General features: G+C 40.1%; 1 protein-coding gene across 3 annotated transcripts in view; it reads right to left on the bottom strand.

Annotated features, from left to right (window-relative positions):
• GFPT1 (glutamine--fructose-6-phosphate transaminase 1) overlaps positions 1-13,001 on the bottom strand; it is a 64,570-nt gene extending 51,569 nt beyond the window's left edge. For all 3 annotated transcript variants that reach the window (XM_027555679.1, XM_027555680.1, XM_027555678.1), the window contains exons 1-3: positions 12,804-13,001; positions 2,449-2,556; positions 104-211 (exon numbers count right to left, since the gene is read on the bottom strand). In XM_027555679.1, coding sequence (XP_027411480.1) covers positions 104-211; positions 2,449-2,556; positions 12,804-12,810 — 223 coding nt within the window. In that variant the 5' untranslated portion in view covers positions 12,811-13,001. The remainder of the gene's footprint in view (positions 1-103; positions 212-2,448; positions 2,557-12,803) is intronic.
• Positions 13,002-20,215: the final 7,214 nt, after the last annotated feature.

Consider the following 20,215-nt stretch of genomic DNA (forward strand, 5'->3'; position numbering starts at 1 on the left):
ATTCTTAAAATGGGCCCCAAAATATGGGAGGAAAAATAATTTGGTAAGGAAGGGAGAAGGAAGAAAAGAGGAGGGGGGACAAAAAACAAACTAAGTACATTACTGTGAACTTCTTCATCCAGTGCCTTAACTTTTCCTTTCTTCTTAATGAGCTGGATTTTGCAGGCATTGGCTTCCCAATCTTTATCATTGCCTCCGTCAATTCCCACACCTGAATCATCCAGAGGTAGAAAAGCAAGATTTAGAAATTGGCTACTACTTAGAAACTATGACTGAAAGGCAGAACTTGTAAGTGAAAAATAAATTTTTTTCATCTAATTAATTCATTTACTTATCAATTCAAAATTTACTGAAAACATACTATATGTCAAGAACCATGATAGCCACTAGAGATAAAAATGAAGAAAATTCAATTCCTGTTCTCAAATTTCTCAACAGTCTATTGAGAAGACAGACAAGGAAAAAATAATTACCATACAGTGTGGTTTTAATATAATAAAAGTCATGTGACTAGAATAAAAGTGCTACAGGTTGCGACTGCAGCACAATGGAGATACAGAGAAGACTGGCACCACCTCAGAAGCAGGGTAAGGAAGGGATGCCAGGACACACAGCTCTCAAGATTCTACTAAAGTTCCTACAGAATTGGAAAAAGTTACTCTAGAGGTACTGGAAAACCACTGAGTTGTTTCAAGCAGAGAAATGACACGGCAAAGAAGTTTAGAAAACTCTTTGAAAACAGTGCAAAAGCTGGAGGAGAGAAACAGGGAAGAAGAAACCTGCTGTCAGAAGTTACAGTTACAGCAAAGCAAAAATGAGGAAGGCCTGAGCTACACAATGGTCATGAAGTGATGGGTGTACTGAAAAGCAGAACTGACTAAAGGTAACGAGAGAAAGCAACTCCCAGGCTCAAAGGACTTGCTGAATGACTGGCTGTTGGCAAAAGGAAGAGAGAAAGGATAGAGTGAGACACGGATGAGAACTGGAATGTATTCAGTTCAATTCTGAGCATGCAAGGTTTACAATATCGTGGTTTGTCCAGGGAAAAATTTCTAAGAAGTAGCCGGAAAAACAGGTGTGCAACATGGGAAATACATATGGATTGTAAGTCACCAACATACAGGAGGCTGATGAAGTCAGAGCTCACGCACAAAGATACAAAATAAGGAAAGAGGACTCAGGAAAACACTGAGTAAGTCAAAAAGTTCATTCGGGTTTTTCCACAGGATGTTATGGAAAAATCCAAATGAACTTTTTGGCCAACCCAATATCTTGAGGAACATTAAAATAAGTAATAGGTGAAAGAAAAGCAGCCTCCAAAGCAGACAAAAAAGAAATAATCAGCAAGTTAGGAAGAGAATGAGAAGATATGTTGTCAGAGGTGAAGGAGAGAGAGAATTTGAAGAACAAAGAGTTGAGGAATTGACTTTCCATTAGCTGAGGAAGAGTCAAGGAAGATAAACGCCCATTACATAGGGCAATGTTGAGTGTAAAGAGTTAATATGGTAGGCCCAAGACCGCTATCTTAGAAAGGCTTGCTTGCAAAGCTGGCCCCCACCAGGTTAACTGATTAAGAATGGCTTATTGCACCTATACCATTGGAGCAAACAATGTGGCTTATGCTGAACATCCACTTCCCTTCTAAGAGCCTGCAATGTTGGTACATGTTAGGCACCAGGTATCTACATAACCAGCCCACAGTGACAATCTTGAGCACAGAGTTAGTAATGAGCTTCCCTGGTACACATTTTACACATGTTGTCCAACTCGCTGGGGGAATCAAGCACGTGTGGGGACTCCACAGGGAGAGAATTCTGAAGCCTATGCCTGGCTTCCTCCAGACTTCGCCCCACGCACCTTCTCTCTTTGTTAATTTTGCTTTTTATTCTTTTGCTATAATAAACTATAGCCATGAGTACAATTATATGCTGAATGCTCTGAAGGAATCAGTGAAACTGGAGATGGTCTTGGGAACCCCAATATGATTAAGGGAAGGAGTTGGAGTAGAACATAAAGTTGACAAAAAGTTATTTTTCTTTGCTTTGTCATTTATGTAAGACAGAATCTTGGGCAAGATCACACGCCAGAAGCATGGAATCCATGGAGAAAAAGAAATTAAAAGATATTGGAAAGAAAAAAAATTTTAGAGAGTAAAGCCTTCAAAAACTCTGTTCTATAATGAAAATGGCCCCAGTAACTTGTTTTTACAGTAACATTCTTAGCACAAGAAGAGACCCATAAGAAGCAATTCTCTACATAAATGGTAATGTTGTTGAAACTGAATGAACAACCCTTAAATATGATAAAAAACAAAAATTCTTCAGATTTTAGATTTACCAGAAACAACAAAATGGATATTATAAAAAGTCTAGGAACCGAAAACAAAAAACCCTTTTTATTGAGAGTCAAGAATCATGCAACACCCGTAATATTTTTTAAAGGAAATACCAGCAGAATCGTATCCTCTGTACTCCAGTCGCTGAAGGCCTTTGATTAGCGTCTCCAAAATTTCTCGTCTTGTGCGAGGAACATGGTAGTTTAAGTAAGCAAATATACCTGCAAATAAACAAATTTAATTAATAGAAAATTCTGACTAGAGAATCAAAATTGGCATAGTTATGACCAAAACCCTAATTTGCATAATAATGTATAAGATGTGCAAAAAAGGTGAAGCTTGAGTCCATCTTTGAAAACAAAAGAAATCTTCACTTCAAACTGTTCAAAGGCAGTGAAACTTTTTCAATTCTTATACATATAAAAAAGACTGAAGCAAATATGTCAAAACAAATGTTCAGTTTTTCAAAGAAGTTTGTAAGACTGGTGACTTACCTTCATCATTGACATTTTATCAAGTAAAATTTATTTTTCAAAATTAACCAACAAATTTAGGATTTATGTTCTATACACTGAGCATTATTTTTAAAGGAAAACATTTTCTGAACTAAATATTTTAAGTAACATATGTACCCTACAAAACTTACATAGAATAATTTTTCTTACTTTCAATGACCATGCTATCAACACATTTAGGAATAAATAACTTATAAATAACAATGATGTGAAGAATACCCACAATCTAAATCATTTAATCATAGAGAAAAAGGCTTAAAAAATATGTAATCATCATAGAAGCAGTGGTTTCTCACTTGTTCACCAGACTCTAGTAAAGGACAAATAACTGTAACACATATTATTAACTCTTGAGAATTCTCACTCTTGAGAACCAATCAAGACAGCATATTACAAAGCAGAGACATTACTTTGCCAACAAAGGTCCGTCTAGTCAAAGCTATGGTTTTTCCAGTAGTCATGTATGGATGTAAGAGTTGGACTATAAAGAAAGCTGAGCACCGAAGAACTGATGCTTTTGAACTGTGGTGTTGGAGAAGACTCTTGAGAGTCCCTTGGACTGCAAGGAGATCCAACCAGTTTATCCTAAAGGAAATCAGTCCTGAATATTCATTGGAAGGACTGATGTTGAAGCTGAAACTCCAATACTTTGGCCACCTGATGCAATGAACTGACTCATTTGAAAAGACCCTGAAGCTGGAAAGACAGAAGGCGGGAGGAGAAGGGGATGACAGAGGATGAGATGGTTGGATGGCTTCACCAACTCGATGGACATGATTTTGAGTAGGCTTCAGGAGATGGTGATGGACAGGGAAACCTAGCATGCTGCAGTCCATGGGTCGCAAAGAGTCGGACACGACTGAGTGACTGAACCTGAACTGAGAATTCATAGAAAAGGAGCAATCATTTCGAAAAGCAAAACTATAAACAGAGACTTGTACAACATAAACTGATCCAGTAAAGTGGCAACAGAACACAGGTAAAGGAAATCCACATTTTAGGAATAGCAGCATGAAAATATTCTGAGGTCTTCCATGATTGGTGCTTTGGCCAGCAAGAATATAGCTTAAATGTATAAAAACTGAAAAATCAAACTATAAGATCAGATCAGATCAGTCGCTCAGTCGTGTCTGACTCTTTGCGACCTCATGAATCGCAGCACGCCAGGCCTCCCTGTCCATCACCAACTCCTGGAGTTCACTCAGACTCACGTCCAGTGAGTCAGTGATGCCATCTAGCCATCTCATCCTCTGTCATCCCCTTCTCCTCCTGCCCCCAATCCCTCCCAGCATCAGGGTCTTTTCCAATGAGTCAACTCTTCGCATGAGGTGGCCAAAGTACTGGAGTTTCAGCTTTAGCATCATTCCTTCCAAAGAAATCCCAGGGCTGATCTCCTTCAGAATGGACTGGTTGGATCTCCTTGCAGTCCAAGGGACTCTCAAGAGTCTTCTCCAACACCACAGTTCAAAAGCATCAATTCTTCGGCGCTCAGCCTTCTTCACAGTCCAACTCTCACATCCATACATGACCACAGGAAAAACCATAGCCTTGACTAGATGAACCTTTGCTGGCAAAGTAATGTCTCTGCTTTTGAATATGCTATCTAGGTTGGTCATAACTTTCCTTCCAAGGAGTAAGTGTCTTTTAATTTCATGGCTGCAGTCACCATCTGCAGTGATTTTGGAGCCCAGAAAAATAAAGTCAGCCACTGTTTCCACTGTTTCCCCATCTATTTCCCATGAAGTGATGGGACCAGATGCCATGATTTTCGTTTTCTGAATGTTGAGCTTTAAGCCAACTTTTTCACTCTCCAAAAGCCTTAAAGAAGTCCAAATCCCAATAATGCAACACATTCAGAAAAATTCACTACTAAATCAGCTCTCCCTTAAGAAATGTAATTCCTTCCCTGGCGTTCCAGTGATTAAGACTCTGCACTTCTAATGAAGGATGTGTGGGCTCGATCCATGGTTGGGGAACTAAGATCCTATGTGCAGTGAAACATGGCCAAAATTTTTTTACAAATAAAAATAAAAGAAATATAATTCCTTTTTCCTGAGATTTATTTTTTTATTGAGGTAATACTGAGGCATTTCTTTCTACCTCAATATAATTTATGAGGTATTTATTTTTTTATTGAGGTAATAAGTTGCATGTATATAACATTATCGGAGAAGGAAAGGGCAACCACTCCAGTACTCTTGCCTGGAAAATTCCATGGATGGAGGAGTCTGGTAGGCTACAGTCCATGTGGTCACAGAGAGTCGGACATGACTGAGCGACATCACTTTCCTTCTTTCTATAGTTCCTTTTGGAGAAGGAAATGGCAACCCCTCCCCACCCCCAACAGTGTTCTTGCCTGGAGAATCCCATGGACAGAGGGGCCTGGTGGGCTGCAGTCTATGGGGTTGAAAAGAGTCAGACACGACTAAGCAACTAACACACACACACATACAACATTATATTTCTACTTCTGTATACCTTATATACTCTGTTCTGTGTTGCTACATTCTTGTTTTTGTTTGGTTTGTTCACTTAAAGAAATGCAATTCTGATGGTAAAAAAATAATACATTCATAGAATTAAAGATGAAATATGATAATCAAATACCAATTTTTAAAACAATTTAAATGTTAATGACAAAAACATTGTTTTTAAGACAAGTTATAGAGAGATTCAATACATTTTTTAAAAGAAAATTCACAGTGATGTCATACTAAATTCACTAATTTCAACACATGTAATTCAACAACATTCAACTTTGATATTTTTCCTAACTTCAATCTCCCTGGTTTACATTGGTTCATTGTATGGATCCTGAGATCCCGAGTACAATTTTATAGGAAGAGAAATATTCTCTAAACCAATATCCCTCTCCAAACAAACAAGGTTTTTATTTATCTGGCTGCGCCAGGTCTTAGTCACAGCACACAGGACCTCTGGCCTTCACTGCAGCGTGCAGGACCTTAGTTACCCAACCTGAGATCGAACCCGCGCCCGGCAATGGAAGCACAGAGGGTTAACCACTGGACCGCCAGGGAAGTTTCACGTAAGTATGTATGTTTTTTATATTGTCTGTTGATTTCCTATTAGCAATACTAAGATTCATCACAGCTTTACGGTAAAGACAACTATATCGCTTAGCCTATGATACTCTGAAAGTATTCTCATAACAATTTCTAGGCCTTTAGATACTGACAACACTGATTTCAAGACATTCATATTTTCTTTCTTTGTGGTCCATATAAAAATGGTACATTTCCCAATAAATGGCATCTTATATTCAATGAAATACCATATATCAATTCCAATTCAAAACCTGCCTTTCTCTCAAGAGAGGAAGCACTACTATTACCAATAATCATTACTGTCATTGTTTTGGTTCACTATTGGAACAAAGTAAAAAAGAAGAGGTAGAATAGAGGAAGTAGTAGGAGTGATATTTCTCCTTGCATAACTAGGCAGAAACTAAGAGGATTAAAAGGACAACACACATAGAAAAATTCTCTAAGATCAAAGTATCAGAGCTGGGAGAAGAAAGTTAGTTATCCAGCATTAGGAAAATGAAAGATAAAGAGGATAAATCTGTTGATTTACACACCAGCCCCTTGAGAGCACAGCTGGCCCACTTGTTCAGGTTAGGGGGTTATCTGTAATCTTGGGGAAAACAGAACCGCAAACAATTGCCAATTGGGCATGCAGAGCATATTTACAGCCGTTTACAGGGTAGGTATTCATAACTCAAAGCGACAGAGTAGCAATCCCTACTTCAGGTCTTTGGTATTTGTCTTGTCAAACCTCACAATAAACAGTTCTGCTTAAGGTAACTACAAAAGCCTAAAAACCAACTCTTCACAGCTCTTCAGTAACTGTTCCAATGCCACTAACAGTAGTAGCTATATGGAGCACAGGAGATTTTCTACTGCCAAGTCAGCTTGTGTTTCCAAAGTGAAAATTTCTTGTTAATGTAATATACCTGGAATAAATATATCCCTAACTGAAGCAAGAGGCTGCACCTACAAGCACCAGAGGCTGCACCTACAAGCACCATTCTCAGAAAATGGCAACTTAAATTCAGTGACATAAAAGCACTTATAAGCGCCTTGCTTAACAAGATATTCAGACATGACCTAGATCATAGACTTGACACACCTGGTTAAAAGCAATCTAGTTATAGGCAAAGACTGTTCAACTGTACTGAAATGAAAACAATGCAATTTAGCTGACCAATCACATTATTGTTTCTATGTCTGGTTTAATTTAGGTTCTTATGAACAAAAAATTTTACTTTATATGAGGTATTATTAACTTGCAATATTGTATTAGTTTCAGGAAGAAATTTTGCTCTTCCGTATTTTCTCACTTTGACAGCTTCAATATTCTGATGAGAACCTAGATATCAGAGTTTATCAGTATTAAGAGTTCAAATCCCTTCTCCAAATTTTATATTTTCTGAAACAATCCATCCACAATGTCATTTGTTTCCTTTTTACAATTCTTATAACAACTTACAAATTATCACTAAAGATTCAAATTACACAAATCCTACAGAATAAATTGTGAAAAATCTCTTTTCCACCTCCATACAAGAGATAACTACCATTAACCCCACACAAATTGCACCAAACCTTCAGGTATGAATTTTTCTACATATATAAACTCAGATGTATATGGTCTTAGAGGTTTTTCTAAAAGCATATGAATGTGATAATACACATATTGTTCTGTATTTTTCTCTTAAGATGTTGGAGATCTTTTTATGTCAGTACAACACATCCACCCCAGTCTATTTAATGGCTGGATAATAATAGTAGATCATAATAGACTTCTCATTTTTTACCCAGCCATTTACCTATTTATTGAGGCTTTCCTAACTCTTTGTAATTATAAACAATTCTGCAATTAAAGTTATACACAACTGGACACTTGCCATAAAACACAGTCAATACTATAATTGTGCAGGCACATTCTATAGGTAAGATTCCTCTAAAAGATGAAATATTTGAGAGAACATTTTCTACAACCCCAAAAACACAAAGAAAAAATTATATGGAGTGACACAAGAGAAATTCCCATTTTTTATTTAACTGTTCAAAATCTTTTTCCTAGTTACAAAATGCTGGTTGAATTGTCCCCTACTTTGTTGTAAATACTTGTGGCCACTGGACGGAGCTCCAAAACACTTCTCTCTTGCGTATTTAACACCCTGGAACTCAAAGCTGTGTTTTAAACCCTGACATCACTAATTATACACTCCCTCACAGTCTACCTTTGTCATCATCTTTCCTGAGAAAAAGCATGCATTCCTTGCTTACACACATTCCAACATTCCATCTCTCCTGCTTCTCTCTGATCAATCACACATCAGACCACAGTTTTTCATCATCTTGCCAAGTCAGCCCCTCTGGGCCCATTATGCTCTCACCTGTGTCCCTGAGCACTCCTACAGTGAAATCCATCCATTTCAGGTCATCCATCCATCTGAAGTCTACTTTCCTAGAGACCCTCCCAACTGCTGACCAGTTCTGCTAATTCACTGTTTGTCTAACTTTCAAATCACCCCCAGATATTATGCTAAAGTCTAGAATCTAGACTAACTCTTAAATCCTCATTTCTCTCTTTCCAGCTTCTTTCTCATTTCTGGTAGATTCTTTGTAGAACTGAAGCCTTCTTCTTCATCTTAAGGGTATAATACTCTATACCTCTCTTATCCTTCCTTATAAACTCAAAATAGAGAAAGATATTCTACACACTATTCCATGAACCAACCTCTCCTACTTGAACAAACCTCTCCTACTTGTCTTGATAAGTGAGTCCTTGATTTTATAAATACAGAACTTTTTGTTAACATCAAAATATTATGAGGATCCTACACAACAGTTCAGTTCAGTAGCTCAGTTGTGTCTGACTCTTTGCAATCCCATGGACTGCAGCACACCAGGCATCCCTGTCCTACACAACAGTGGGTTGAGTTTTCATTATCTAATGATCTAGCTCAACTTTCAGTCAATTTAGAGACAATGCTTAGGGTATGAATCAACCAGTTAACACCTGGTTTTAATTTCATAGCTTACATGTTGGAAATCAACTTTTCAACTCTACCAGGGACTTCAGTTTCACAATATTGTCTCTCTTGTTGGTACACATGCTCTCTTCCTGAACACAAACTTAAATTCTTCTACCTTCATATGTGTAACTTCTCTAATGATTTCTTTATAGCCAAATGCAATTAATCTCTCTCTGCAGTATTAAACATGAATGACCTTTTTCTACTCTTACAGACTTTCTACTAAGGCAATATACCACTTTAGAACGTTTGCGCCTCTAACTACTATTCTTTGGCCTCTTTTCCTGGTACTTCAATTTCTTCTTTCAAACCCACTGGTAGTGCTTCTTAATTTATTATTTCTGACTTCATACATTGTTTGGTAAAATGTGTCATCAGTGGTGTCTCTCACAATGCACTAGTTCTTTACCAGCTGGCAGCAGTCCTCACCAAGAGTCCTATCCTGTCATCTGGAACATTCCTGGCCTAACCAGTCTCTGAATTTCTATTCATTTCACTCAAAATCTTAAACATGGCAATGAACAAGGACTGTGTTATTATCACCCACACCTGTTGCACGTGTATTTACTGTTCCTTTCAATCAGACAGCAATTCCTTGAAGGCAATTCCCTTGTTCTAGTCGTCTCTCCTAAGGGCAGAGTGCCAAGTACAAAGAGATCACTTAAAATTTCTTTTCTTTTACCAATATTTTGTTATTGAAGTATAGTTGCTTTATAATGGTGTGTTAATTTCTGATGTACATCAAAGTGACTCAGTTATACATACATATCAAATACCTTCTAGTACTTTCTAGGCACCTAAAATGTACAGTCAAAAATTCTCAAACCACAGAAAGAGAACACTATATTGCAGGATGCTAAGTAGGCATACAGTAAAAGAAAGTCTCCATAATTAAAGGTTTAAGAAATACTGGGTTAAACAAAGTTAACAGTTTTATTTGTAGAACTTCCTAAAAACTTTAAACTTGCTAATTGAGAATCTCCAAAAGCAGAATTACCCAAACTTATCTGTTACAAGACACCCACCTTATACTGCTCATTACCAGAACCTGTTAACTTTTCCTTTTCCAGGGAACACAACTGAGAAAATGCTCATTAAGCGATAATTCTTTTCTTTCACTTCTACTTCATACTCGGTATGTTTAAGAATATGGCAATATAACTAATTTTATGATTTATCATAGAAGCCAGTCTCAGCATCACTTAAATAGCCCCACAGCCATTACACAGTATAATTACAAAACAATTTTTAAGGATTCATTTCAGAATATTTTTTAATTGCGGCTCTCTAACTGCTTTTAAATACAATCTCATCTACGAAAATGTCGCTTATATATACCACTGAAGCAAAAACGTATAATCCCATACTTATGTAAAAAAAAAAATGCAGCAAAATCTGTTAAGAGCTGTGTGAAGTTTAAGTGAATTGACTCTCGCACTGAAGCCAAAGGTAAAACAGATTATAAAGGACAAAGTGCATTCCGAAGAATCAAGAATAAGAGGAAGACAAAGGTTCTTAATGCTTATTGGCACATGAAACGTTCCAATAAATCCTGCAATTAAAAAACTGAAAAAAAAAAAAAAGGCCAGTTCAGTATTGTTTAAATTTGCTTCTTAAGTTTATTTGACCATAAAATCTTTTTTCCCCTCAGTAACACTTACTAACATCCCAATACAATCTGATAAATAACAGTTTTACCAGTATTTCTGATTGGAAAAAGCTATCAAAAAAAGAATTGCTACCCTCATTCTTCTGTTTCAATATTCTGCAATGTTGAAATCAAATAATCATTTAGAAAACCTTTAACAAGCAGCAGGTATTCACAAAGTAAACCTCTAAATTTTCCCATCTAATCTCATCTCCACTCAGTTCCTCTGCCTAGAAATTCTATTTCAATAATTAATAAGTGGGAAGAAAACAAAGACAAATCTTGTCTTAACAGTTAACTTTCAGAACCATACACCAAAGAGAAGATAAATTCTGGATATTCCTGGAATCATGTAAAACTCTGATCCAGGTTAAGAGCAGGACCTTCGAAATGCCTCAAATACTAGTTTTTTATTTCTTGCTCCGTCACCTGTTTCCTCAGTAGTAAAACACGGTGGAATGGGGATGCTGGCTGTGTGAAAATGTCTAACATTTAATCTCCACCCTAAAATCTGAACCTCCACTCTTATCTGAACGTTTTCTAAACCAGATCTTATGTTTTCTTTTATACTAATCTATTTTTTACTTCCTTTTTCCTGGAACAAGATAAGAAATGATCTGCAACCAGAAAGCCAGGTACTTGACTAGGTGAATGCTTCATCACTTAGAAACACTTAATTACCAAACCAAGCACCCTGGGGACCCCCTTTAGTTTGGGGGCCAGCTCCAAACTAAATTATGTCTTTCGGAAAACCATTCTGCTACCCTGAGACACAGCAAAAGTATAACTGATTCTAAAGTCCACTCTTCCAAATAATTTCAGCAAGCTATTTATAGTTGTTTGTTTTTTGTGCAGTTTTTTTAGTCTACTCTAAATTTAAATCTGATCTTCATTTTAGAAGCTGAAATTAGCATTAAGTTAAATACAAGAAAAAGAGACACTAATCAGCACCAGCTACCTCCTGCTCAGTTCTTCTTGAAAAGGACTACAAAGAATAACTTTCCCAGGTAGCTTCAATTCTATTGCAATCATAATTCCCTTAAAAGGTGTTTATCTTCCAGGGGTAAAGTTGTTGTAAATTTCAATAAGGAAGGTAAGAATTCAATTCTTTTTGTTTACAATAGCCAAGTTAGTACCAATTTTAGAGCATATTAGTCATTTCAGATACAATTCTGACAATTCCTTTCGAACTCACTGTGCGTGCGTCCTAAGTCACTTCAGCCGTGTCCGACTCTGAGACCCTACAAACTGTAGCCCGCCAGGCTCCTCTGTCCTTTGTATTCCCCAGGCAAGAATACTAGAGTGGGTTGCCATACCCTCCTCCTGGGGAATCTTCCCGACCCAGGGTACGATCCTGCGTCTCCTTACATCTCCTGCATTGGCCGGTCGTTTCTTTACCACTAGCGCCACCTGGGAAGCCCCTTTTAATTCACACTTTCAGGTTACTATTAAAATGACTAAGTCTCAAATCATGTAATAGAAGAGCCTAACTTCAGGTTTTAGCTGTTCTAGGTAACACATTCATTAAATGTAGGCCAATATTTCTCATAAGTAAGTGTTTCAAATGGAAGCACACTCAAGGGATAAATGAAGTACGATCTCTCTCCACGGCCACTTCCGGGCCCATTCGCAAAGGTATTGATCAGCATTGGGTTCTGGTGAGTCGGGGGCAGGGGGCGGGGCGGGGCGGGGGGGGTAGGCAGGAAGTAAGATCATGCATAATGTCATTATCGTAGTTCTAGTTATAGTTCTATTTTCTGCTGGGCGTGCCCGAAAGAAAGAAACTAAAATTAAGTATTTTTTAAAGGATAAATCCTAGAAACATGCGAGATAAATTCAAGAGACCTCACCTGATGTTCCACAGGTTGCCTCACTCACCTGGACTCTTTTGAATTCACTCCCCTCCACACCTCAGTTCCCTCAGCCCTCGCCCCTTTTCCAATACAAGACACTGCTTTTCCCTCCTATTTCTCTTCTTTTCGCAAAGCCCCCATTCGGCCCCCCAGATCCCCTCTAAGGCCCGCCCTCCTCTCAGGTGCCCTCCCAAGTCCACACCTCCACACTCCAGCTCCCCTTCCCCCAGCAGCCTCAGCCACCGCGGGACGCCCCCGGCCCAACACCCAGATTTCGCACCCTCCACACTCCCGCTCCCCGCTCCCGCCGGCGCCACCGGCCTCAACGGCGCCCGCACGGCACCCCAGCACCGCCCCGCAACACGCCCCCCGCCCGCGGCCCCCTTACCACACATGCTGCAGGAGGCACGGTTGGCAAGGCGAATTGCGAGCGGCTGGCGAGTCCGGGAGCGTACACGAGCCTGTAGGGCAACCCGCGAGCTTGGGGACCAAGGGGGCGCCGACACGACTCCCTCAGGGGATGCGACGGCGGAGGCAACGACAGCGGTCTCGGCCTCCCGGGCTTGCCAGCAACTGCCGCGGGGCCCCGCCCCCCGGCGCGCACCGCGCCGCCGCCGCCGCCGCCCGCAGGTCCCATTGGGCCGCGCCCGCGCCGCTCACGCGCAGGTCCCGCCTCCTCGCACCGCCCCGCCCCGCCCCGCCCCCGAGCCCACGCAGGCCCTGGCCTGCTGGCGGCGGAGACGTGGCACCGGTTCGTGGCCGTATCCGCTTGAGGTTCCTGGAGACGCCCGCCCCGGGGGCGAGCAGCGCTAGGCACTGCCCTGCGGGGAATAAGGAACACGGCGGCTGGCAGGGAACGACGAAAGGATCAGTAAAGAGGATGGACTTGTTAGCAAAGCAAATAGCGTGCGTTGTTCGCCTCGTGTAGCCCAAGGCCCCAAGACCCAGCACCCCATCGAGCGGAGGAGGAGGAGGAAGAGAACAGGCGGCCTTATCCTGGGGGACCAACAAGTCAGGAAGGGAAAAGGACGGAAGACTGATGAGAAATTGCACAGGATTGAGTGAGGGGAGGGGAGAAAGGCAGTATTCAGGTTCGGCCAGTCTTTCTGGTGACAGGAGATTCAGGTCCCAGCTTAAGCTCCAAGTCATACGCGTGGCCTCTAAAACCTCTGCTCCCCATACCCACCGCATAACCCCCGTTTTTTGCAGAGGCTGAGGGGCTGACTGTAAGGTTCAACTATCCAATACTATGTGCTCGGGCTTAAGAAACTCTGCTGGCCCAGACTTCGAATGGCCAACAGGAGAGGAGTGTAGGAATTGCCTAGATTTGACAGCCTTAGCTTGGGCTCATGAATGATTAATTCTATGAATTAATGCACCATTCCTGCCAAGAGAGACTTAATCAGAGAGAGACGATGTTTCTGAAAATTTACTACCTGAGCATTTGCTTTAAGAAGATTTAAATGCTATCTTTGATCAAACGTAGAGTGCTATCATAACTCAATTAATGGCCAAGATTAGAATCAAGTAAAATTTGTGTTGTATACAGAATACCACATGATATTCTGACTCCACGTCTCTCGCACTACTGATGTCTTCCTACTCTACCTTTCAGTCCTCTACACTCTGAACAGGTAGTTTCTCAACTGGGCAGTTTCTCAACATCCTCAATCTTTTGCATGTATTAGTTAACCTTCAGGGAATCCCCAGCCCATCTCTGCCTAAGTACTGCTTCTTGGGGAAAACCCTTTTTGTCTTCCCCAGAGAGACTTAAGCCTATTCATTAACCTCTCATTCTTTGAGCTGCCGGATTTAAAGCAATATGCATCTATATTTTATGATTTTTTGTATATTTCCCTGCAAAGCTAAGTTTCTTGAGAGTAGAACAAGTCTTTGCATGCCCAGCACCTAGTATACCCTAGCACAAAGTAAGAGATCAAAAATGTTTCTGAATGAGTGGGAAAAGTCCTGTGTTCTTAGCAGAATTGACTTTCTATGGTTGGTTATCTAATCAAATGCAAAGGGCTTTCCAGTTTTTCTTAGAGGAAAAAAGATGTCCTTTTAGCATATATCTGTAAAAGATGAAAACACTAATTCAAAAAGATACGGTGCACTCCAATGTTCAGCACTATTTACAGTAGCCAAAGTATGGAAGCAATCTAAATGTCTATCGACAGATGAATGGATAAAGAAGGTGCATTATATTCCATTACATACTCTCTCTCTCTCTCTCTATATATATATATATATATGATGGAATTTTATTCAGCCATAAAAAGAATGAAATAATGCCATTTGCAGCAACATGGATGGTCCTAGAGATTATCAAACTAAGTGAAGTAAATCAGACAAGCATAAATATCACAGGATATCAGTTATAAGTGGAATCTAAAAAATTATACAAATGAACTTATTTACAAAACTAAAGTAGACTCACAGACATAGAAAACAAACTTATGGTTACCAAAAAGGAAAGGGGGGAGGGATAAATTAGAATTTGGGGGTTAACATACACACACTGCTATATATAAAATATATAATATATATAAAATAGATAACCAACAAGGACATATTGTATGGCACAGGAAACTATTAATACATTCAACATATATATATATATATATATATATATATAACTGAATCACTTTGCTGTACACCTGAAACTAACCCAACATTGTAAATCAACTATACTTCAATAAAAAGTTGTTTGTTTTCAAAAAAGGAAAAAGATGCCCTTTTATCACTGTTCTCAAAGGAAGACAGAAAAATGTCACATTTAACTAATTAAAGTACTTCTTACCTGAAAGCCATTTAATATTTCAGGCCCTGAAATAGGTTCCTTAATTACCCATAGCAAAGTTAAAAAACAGTGAGCTGTTTGCTGTTTGTTAATAGACTACACATTTTTTAACTCAAGAGGCAAAAAAGTCTATGCATGTACATATTAGCCTCAGAACCGTGATCTAAGAGATTCTGGCAAAATCTTAGTGATATTTACTTAGTGATATTCACTCAAGGAGTGAAGGTACGATTCCAAAGTTTGAACATTACTTTTGTGCATCACCAGAAAACCCGTTGATGCCACAAAGAAAATGTTACCCAGTGTCACCAAAGTTCTCATGCTCAAACTAATTATCTATCAGACCCTGGCTTTCCTCTTTTGCTTGCTCATCTATCTTGACTACCAATTTGTCTTGTCCGTTCTACAGCTATTTTGGAAGATGCTTATGCACCAGTTGCCAGGAAGAAACTTTGAAGGTCAATATTTTCCCAGCCCAACCTTGAACAAGCTCACCCACCCACTGCAACAAAGAGCCTTTGTAACCATCAGTCAAAAGACACTGATACAGAAGAACTTTGTCTGACCCCCATCTCTACAGAGCTTTGCCATAGCTGGACCTTTGGGGATAAGGGCTGGAGGAGAAGAAAATAAATGGTCTATGAAAGAAACAGGACATCTGGGTCTAATTCAAACATCTGAGGAAATGGAAAAGATTTTCTTTCCTGAACGAAAGTTCTGAACTAACTGAACTCAAAAAAAAAAAAAAGTAAGGATGGTTCAGTTCAGTTCAGTCGCTCAGTTGTGTCCGACTCTTTGCGACCCCATGAATCGCAGCACGCCAGGCCTCCCTGTCTATCACCAACTCCTGGAGTTCACTCAGACTCACGTCCAGTGAGTCAGTGATGCCATCCAGCCATCTCATCCTCTGTCATCCCCTTCTCCTCCTGCCCCCAATCCCTCCCAGCATCAGAGTCTTTTCCAATGAGTCAACTCTTCACATGAGGTGGCCAAAGTACTGGAGTTTCAGCTTTAGCATCATTCCTTCCAAAGAAATCCCAGGGCTGATCTCCTTCAGAATGGACTGGTTGGATCTCCTTGCAGTCCAAGGGACTCTCAAGAGTCTTCTCCAACACCACAGTTCAAAAGCATCAATTCTTTGGCGCTCAGCCTTCTTCACAGTCCAACTCTCACATCCATACATGACCACTGGAAAAACCATAGCCTTGACTAGAACCTTTGTTGGCAAAGTAATGTCTCTGCTTTTGAATATGCTATCTAGGTTGGTCATAACTTTCCTTCCAAGGAGTAAGCATCTTTTAATTTCATGGCTGCAGTCACCATCTGTAGTGATTTTGGAGCCCAAAAAAATAAAGTCTGACATTGTTTCCACTGTTTCCCCACCTATTTCCCATGAAGTGATGGGACCGGATGCCATGATCTTCGTTTTCTGAATGTTGAGTTTTAAGCCAACTTTTTCACTCTCCACTTTCACTTTCATCAAGAGGCTTTTTAGTTCCTCTTCACTTTCTGCTATAAGGGTGGTGTCGTCTGCATATCTGAGGTTATTGATATTTCTCCCAGCAATCTTGATTCCAGCTTGTGCTTCTTCCAGCCCAGAGTTTCTCATGATGTACTCTGCATATAAGTTAAATAAGTGATCCTGTTGAATATGATGGTTCTCAGCCTTCTCCTTGCCATGCTAACTGATGGGCTGAAGGCCATTAGAGATTTCATTGTCTTTACCAATGAAACAAAGAACCATAATTGAAATGGCTTTATAAGATTTTTAAATGCTCCCATGTTTATGATTTTTGTTATCCCTCATCTGGATTATAACAATAAGTAGCAATAAATTACTAAAATTAAAAAGGCCTGGGTACAAAATTCTAGTTATAAGATAAATAAGTCCTGGGGATGTAGTGTACAGGATGGTGACTATAATTAATGAGACCATATTATATATTTGAAAGTTGCTAAGATATTAAAAGTTCTCATCTCCAGGGTCAAAAATTATAACTGTATGGTGATGGATGTCACCTAGACTTATTGTGCTGATCATTTGTAATAAGTACAAATCAATAATTTTATATGCCTGAAACGAATATATGTCAATTATATCCCAATATTTTTAATTAATTAACTTTTATTGTTGGCTGCACTGGGTCTTTGTTGCTGCACACAAGCTTTCTCTAGTTGCAGTAAGCAGGGGCTACTCTTCACTGTGGTGCATGGACTTCTCATTGCGGTGGCTTCTATTGTTGCAAAACACAGGCCCGAGAGCACAGGCTCAGTAACTGTGGCCCATGGGCTTATTGCTCCTTGGCATGTGGGATCTTCCTGGAACAGGAATGGAACACGTGTCCCCTGCATTGGCATGCAGATTGTTAACCACTGGACCACCAAAGAAGCCCCTATCTCAATATTTTAAAAGGTCTGTGCATTAAAAGAATACAGGAAGCAAGGACATGTGTAGCCCACTTTTTCTGGAGTTCTGTGAAGTGTACTTCAGTGAACAGAGAAGGTGGTAGCAAGTATCAAAGGAAAAAGAAGTAGGCTGAGCCACAAAGGCCTATGAGAAGAAAGCAACAAACAGAAGAACAGAAGGCACCAGTCGTGGCCTCAGAAAGACCCCTCTAGTGAACCCCTTTGGTTCCACCACTGCCCCAGTTCATCCTATACACCTTCACACCAGAGTGATCTTTCAAAAATATAGATCAGATCCTGTTTCTCTCTGCTTCCAATTCAGTGGGTATCCTTCACCTGCAGGGTTAAGTCCAGATTCCTATGCACACACCATTTGTTATTCAGATCTCACTCTTGTCAGTTTTATTAGCATCATCTCCCACCGTTCTATTCAAGCATCTTATGGTCTAGCTATATTTAATCTATTGGTAGTTCCCTAAAGAAAAATCCTGAACTTTTGCATCTTTGCATTTCCCCTTTTTAAAAAAGAAGCATTAAAAAGGGAACCAAATATTAAGTAGTTAGGACTTAACTATAGAGAACTAGACAATTACTCACAAAATAAGATTATAAGGGAATCAGCAAGTTCCCTGTGCAAAATTACCTTCCCTTCTTCCCTATCACATTTCCTGAACTCTACCTGTACATATATATTTAATGTGGAACACTACTCACTACTCCCTCCCCAAGGAGATCTACATTAAGTCATTATCATCCATTACACTTTAGAGTGAAAATATGGGATTATTTTCATTTGGATATCAGGTGTGAAAAAAACCCCTTAGGAAATACAAGTTATGATGGGGATAAAGTGAAGATAATTCTAAAATTAGAAGGAAGGCTGCTGCCACTGCTAAGTCACTTCAGTCGTGTCCGACTCTATGCGACTCCATAGACAGCAGCCCACCAGGCTCCCCCATCCCTGGGATTCTCCAGACAAGAACACCCAGACAAATTACCACACTGGGCGAGAAAGGGACAACATAAGGGCGTGTGGAATTAGGTGTGGTAATGCCGGAGAGAGGAGGCTGAGATATGGAAGAAGGAATCAGAAAGAAGTTGGAGATGAAGGCAAACTTTATCCACCGTGATGGTTGATTTTATGTGTCAATTTGGTTGCACTAGAGTGCCCTGATATTTGGTAAAATATTATATTCCGGATGTTTATATTCAATGGACTTTGAGTAAAGCACATTGCCTTCCATTACGTAGATGGGCCTCATCCAGTTAGTTAAAAGTTTGAACAGAACAAACACTGACACACCCGCCTCTAAGAGCTAGAAAGAATTCCCCAGCAGAACTGGAGTTGGATTGCAACATCAGCTCTTCCCTGTCTCCAGCCTGGAACCCATCCTGCATGCTTTGGACTCGCTAGCCTCCATGACTGCATGAGCCACTTCCTTAAAATGAATTTCACTCTCTCCCTTCTTCCCTCTCTCACTTTCTCTCCTCCTATCGCTCCTATTAGTTCTGTTTCTCTCTTTTCCCCTCCCTCTCTCCTTCTCTCTCACTCTCTCTCTCCCTGTCTGTCCTAACAGTTACGTTTTTCTAGAGAACCTTAATACATCCGAGGTTGATCTTACTGATTTCCTCAGTGTGAATATATGTATTTATTTTAAATTTCTAGAGGAAACTCAAACTAGTTGAAGAAGGGGATTTATTGGCTAATGTAATTGGAAGGACAGAGATACAGAGTTTCAAGTACATCTATATCCAGGGACACAAACTGTCAGAACTCTGTCTCTCTCTGTGACCTCATGGACAAGGAAAAGACCCCCACCCCACCCCCCACAGTTCTGAAATCACCTATTTCCAGCTTGCAGTCCAAGGGGAAAGAGGTTACTTCTCCATCCTCATTTTTTATATTCTAGGCAAGGATTCTGATGGGTCTAGTGTGAGTCACATGCCCCACTTCCATTGCAAAGAAGGCAGGACATGGTGATTGGACAGAGCCACATGGAGTCAGGAAAATGTAGGTCTTCAAAGGAAAGGATGAAAAGAATGAGGGGACACCAAAGACACACAATCAAAAGATGTCCACTCCTCAGGTTTGAGGACAAACTTGAGGTACTGACTCCAACTAGAATGAACAATGAACACACTTCCCAATACTCCCCTCTAGGGTGGCTCCAAATTTCCGCAGTACGCAGAACCTGGGGCAAGTTTTCTACCTCTGCTAGAAAGAAACTCATTCTACTGCCAAGAAATTGTCAACAAATTGGACACCACGAGATTAACCGGGCCTGTCTACTATTTCTGTCCTCTAGGATGTGACCTGGAGAAGGAAATGGCAACCCACTCCAGTGTTCTTGCCTGGAGAATCCCAGGGACGGCAGAGCCTGGTGGGCTGCCGTCTCTGGGGTCGCACAGAGTCGGACACAATTGAAGTGACTTAGCAGCAGCAGCAGGATGTGACCAGAGCCAAAATAAAAGTGGACCATTCTAGGGAGCTGCCTAGAGCTGAAAGACAGCTAGAAATGTACAGTGACGAAAAATACTGTTTTCTGGAGTTTCTTCCAAAAGTGGATTCTGCAGACTGTAAGCACCCTGTGGAA

Source organism: Bos indicus x Bos taurus, chromosome 11 (assembly GCF_003369695.1).
Source record: "Bos indicus x Bos taurus breed Angus x Brahman F1 hybrid chromosome 11, Bos_hybrid_MaternalHap_v2.0, whole genome shotgun sequence".
In the NCBI taxonomy this organism is placed as follows: Eukaryota; Metazoa; Chordata; class Mammalia; order Artiodactyla; family Bovidae; genus Bos; species Bos indicus x Bos taurus.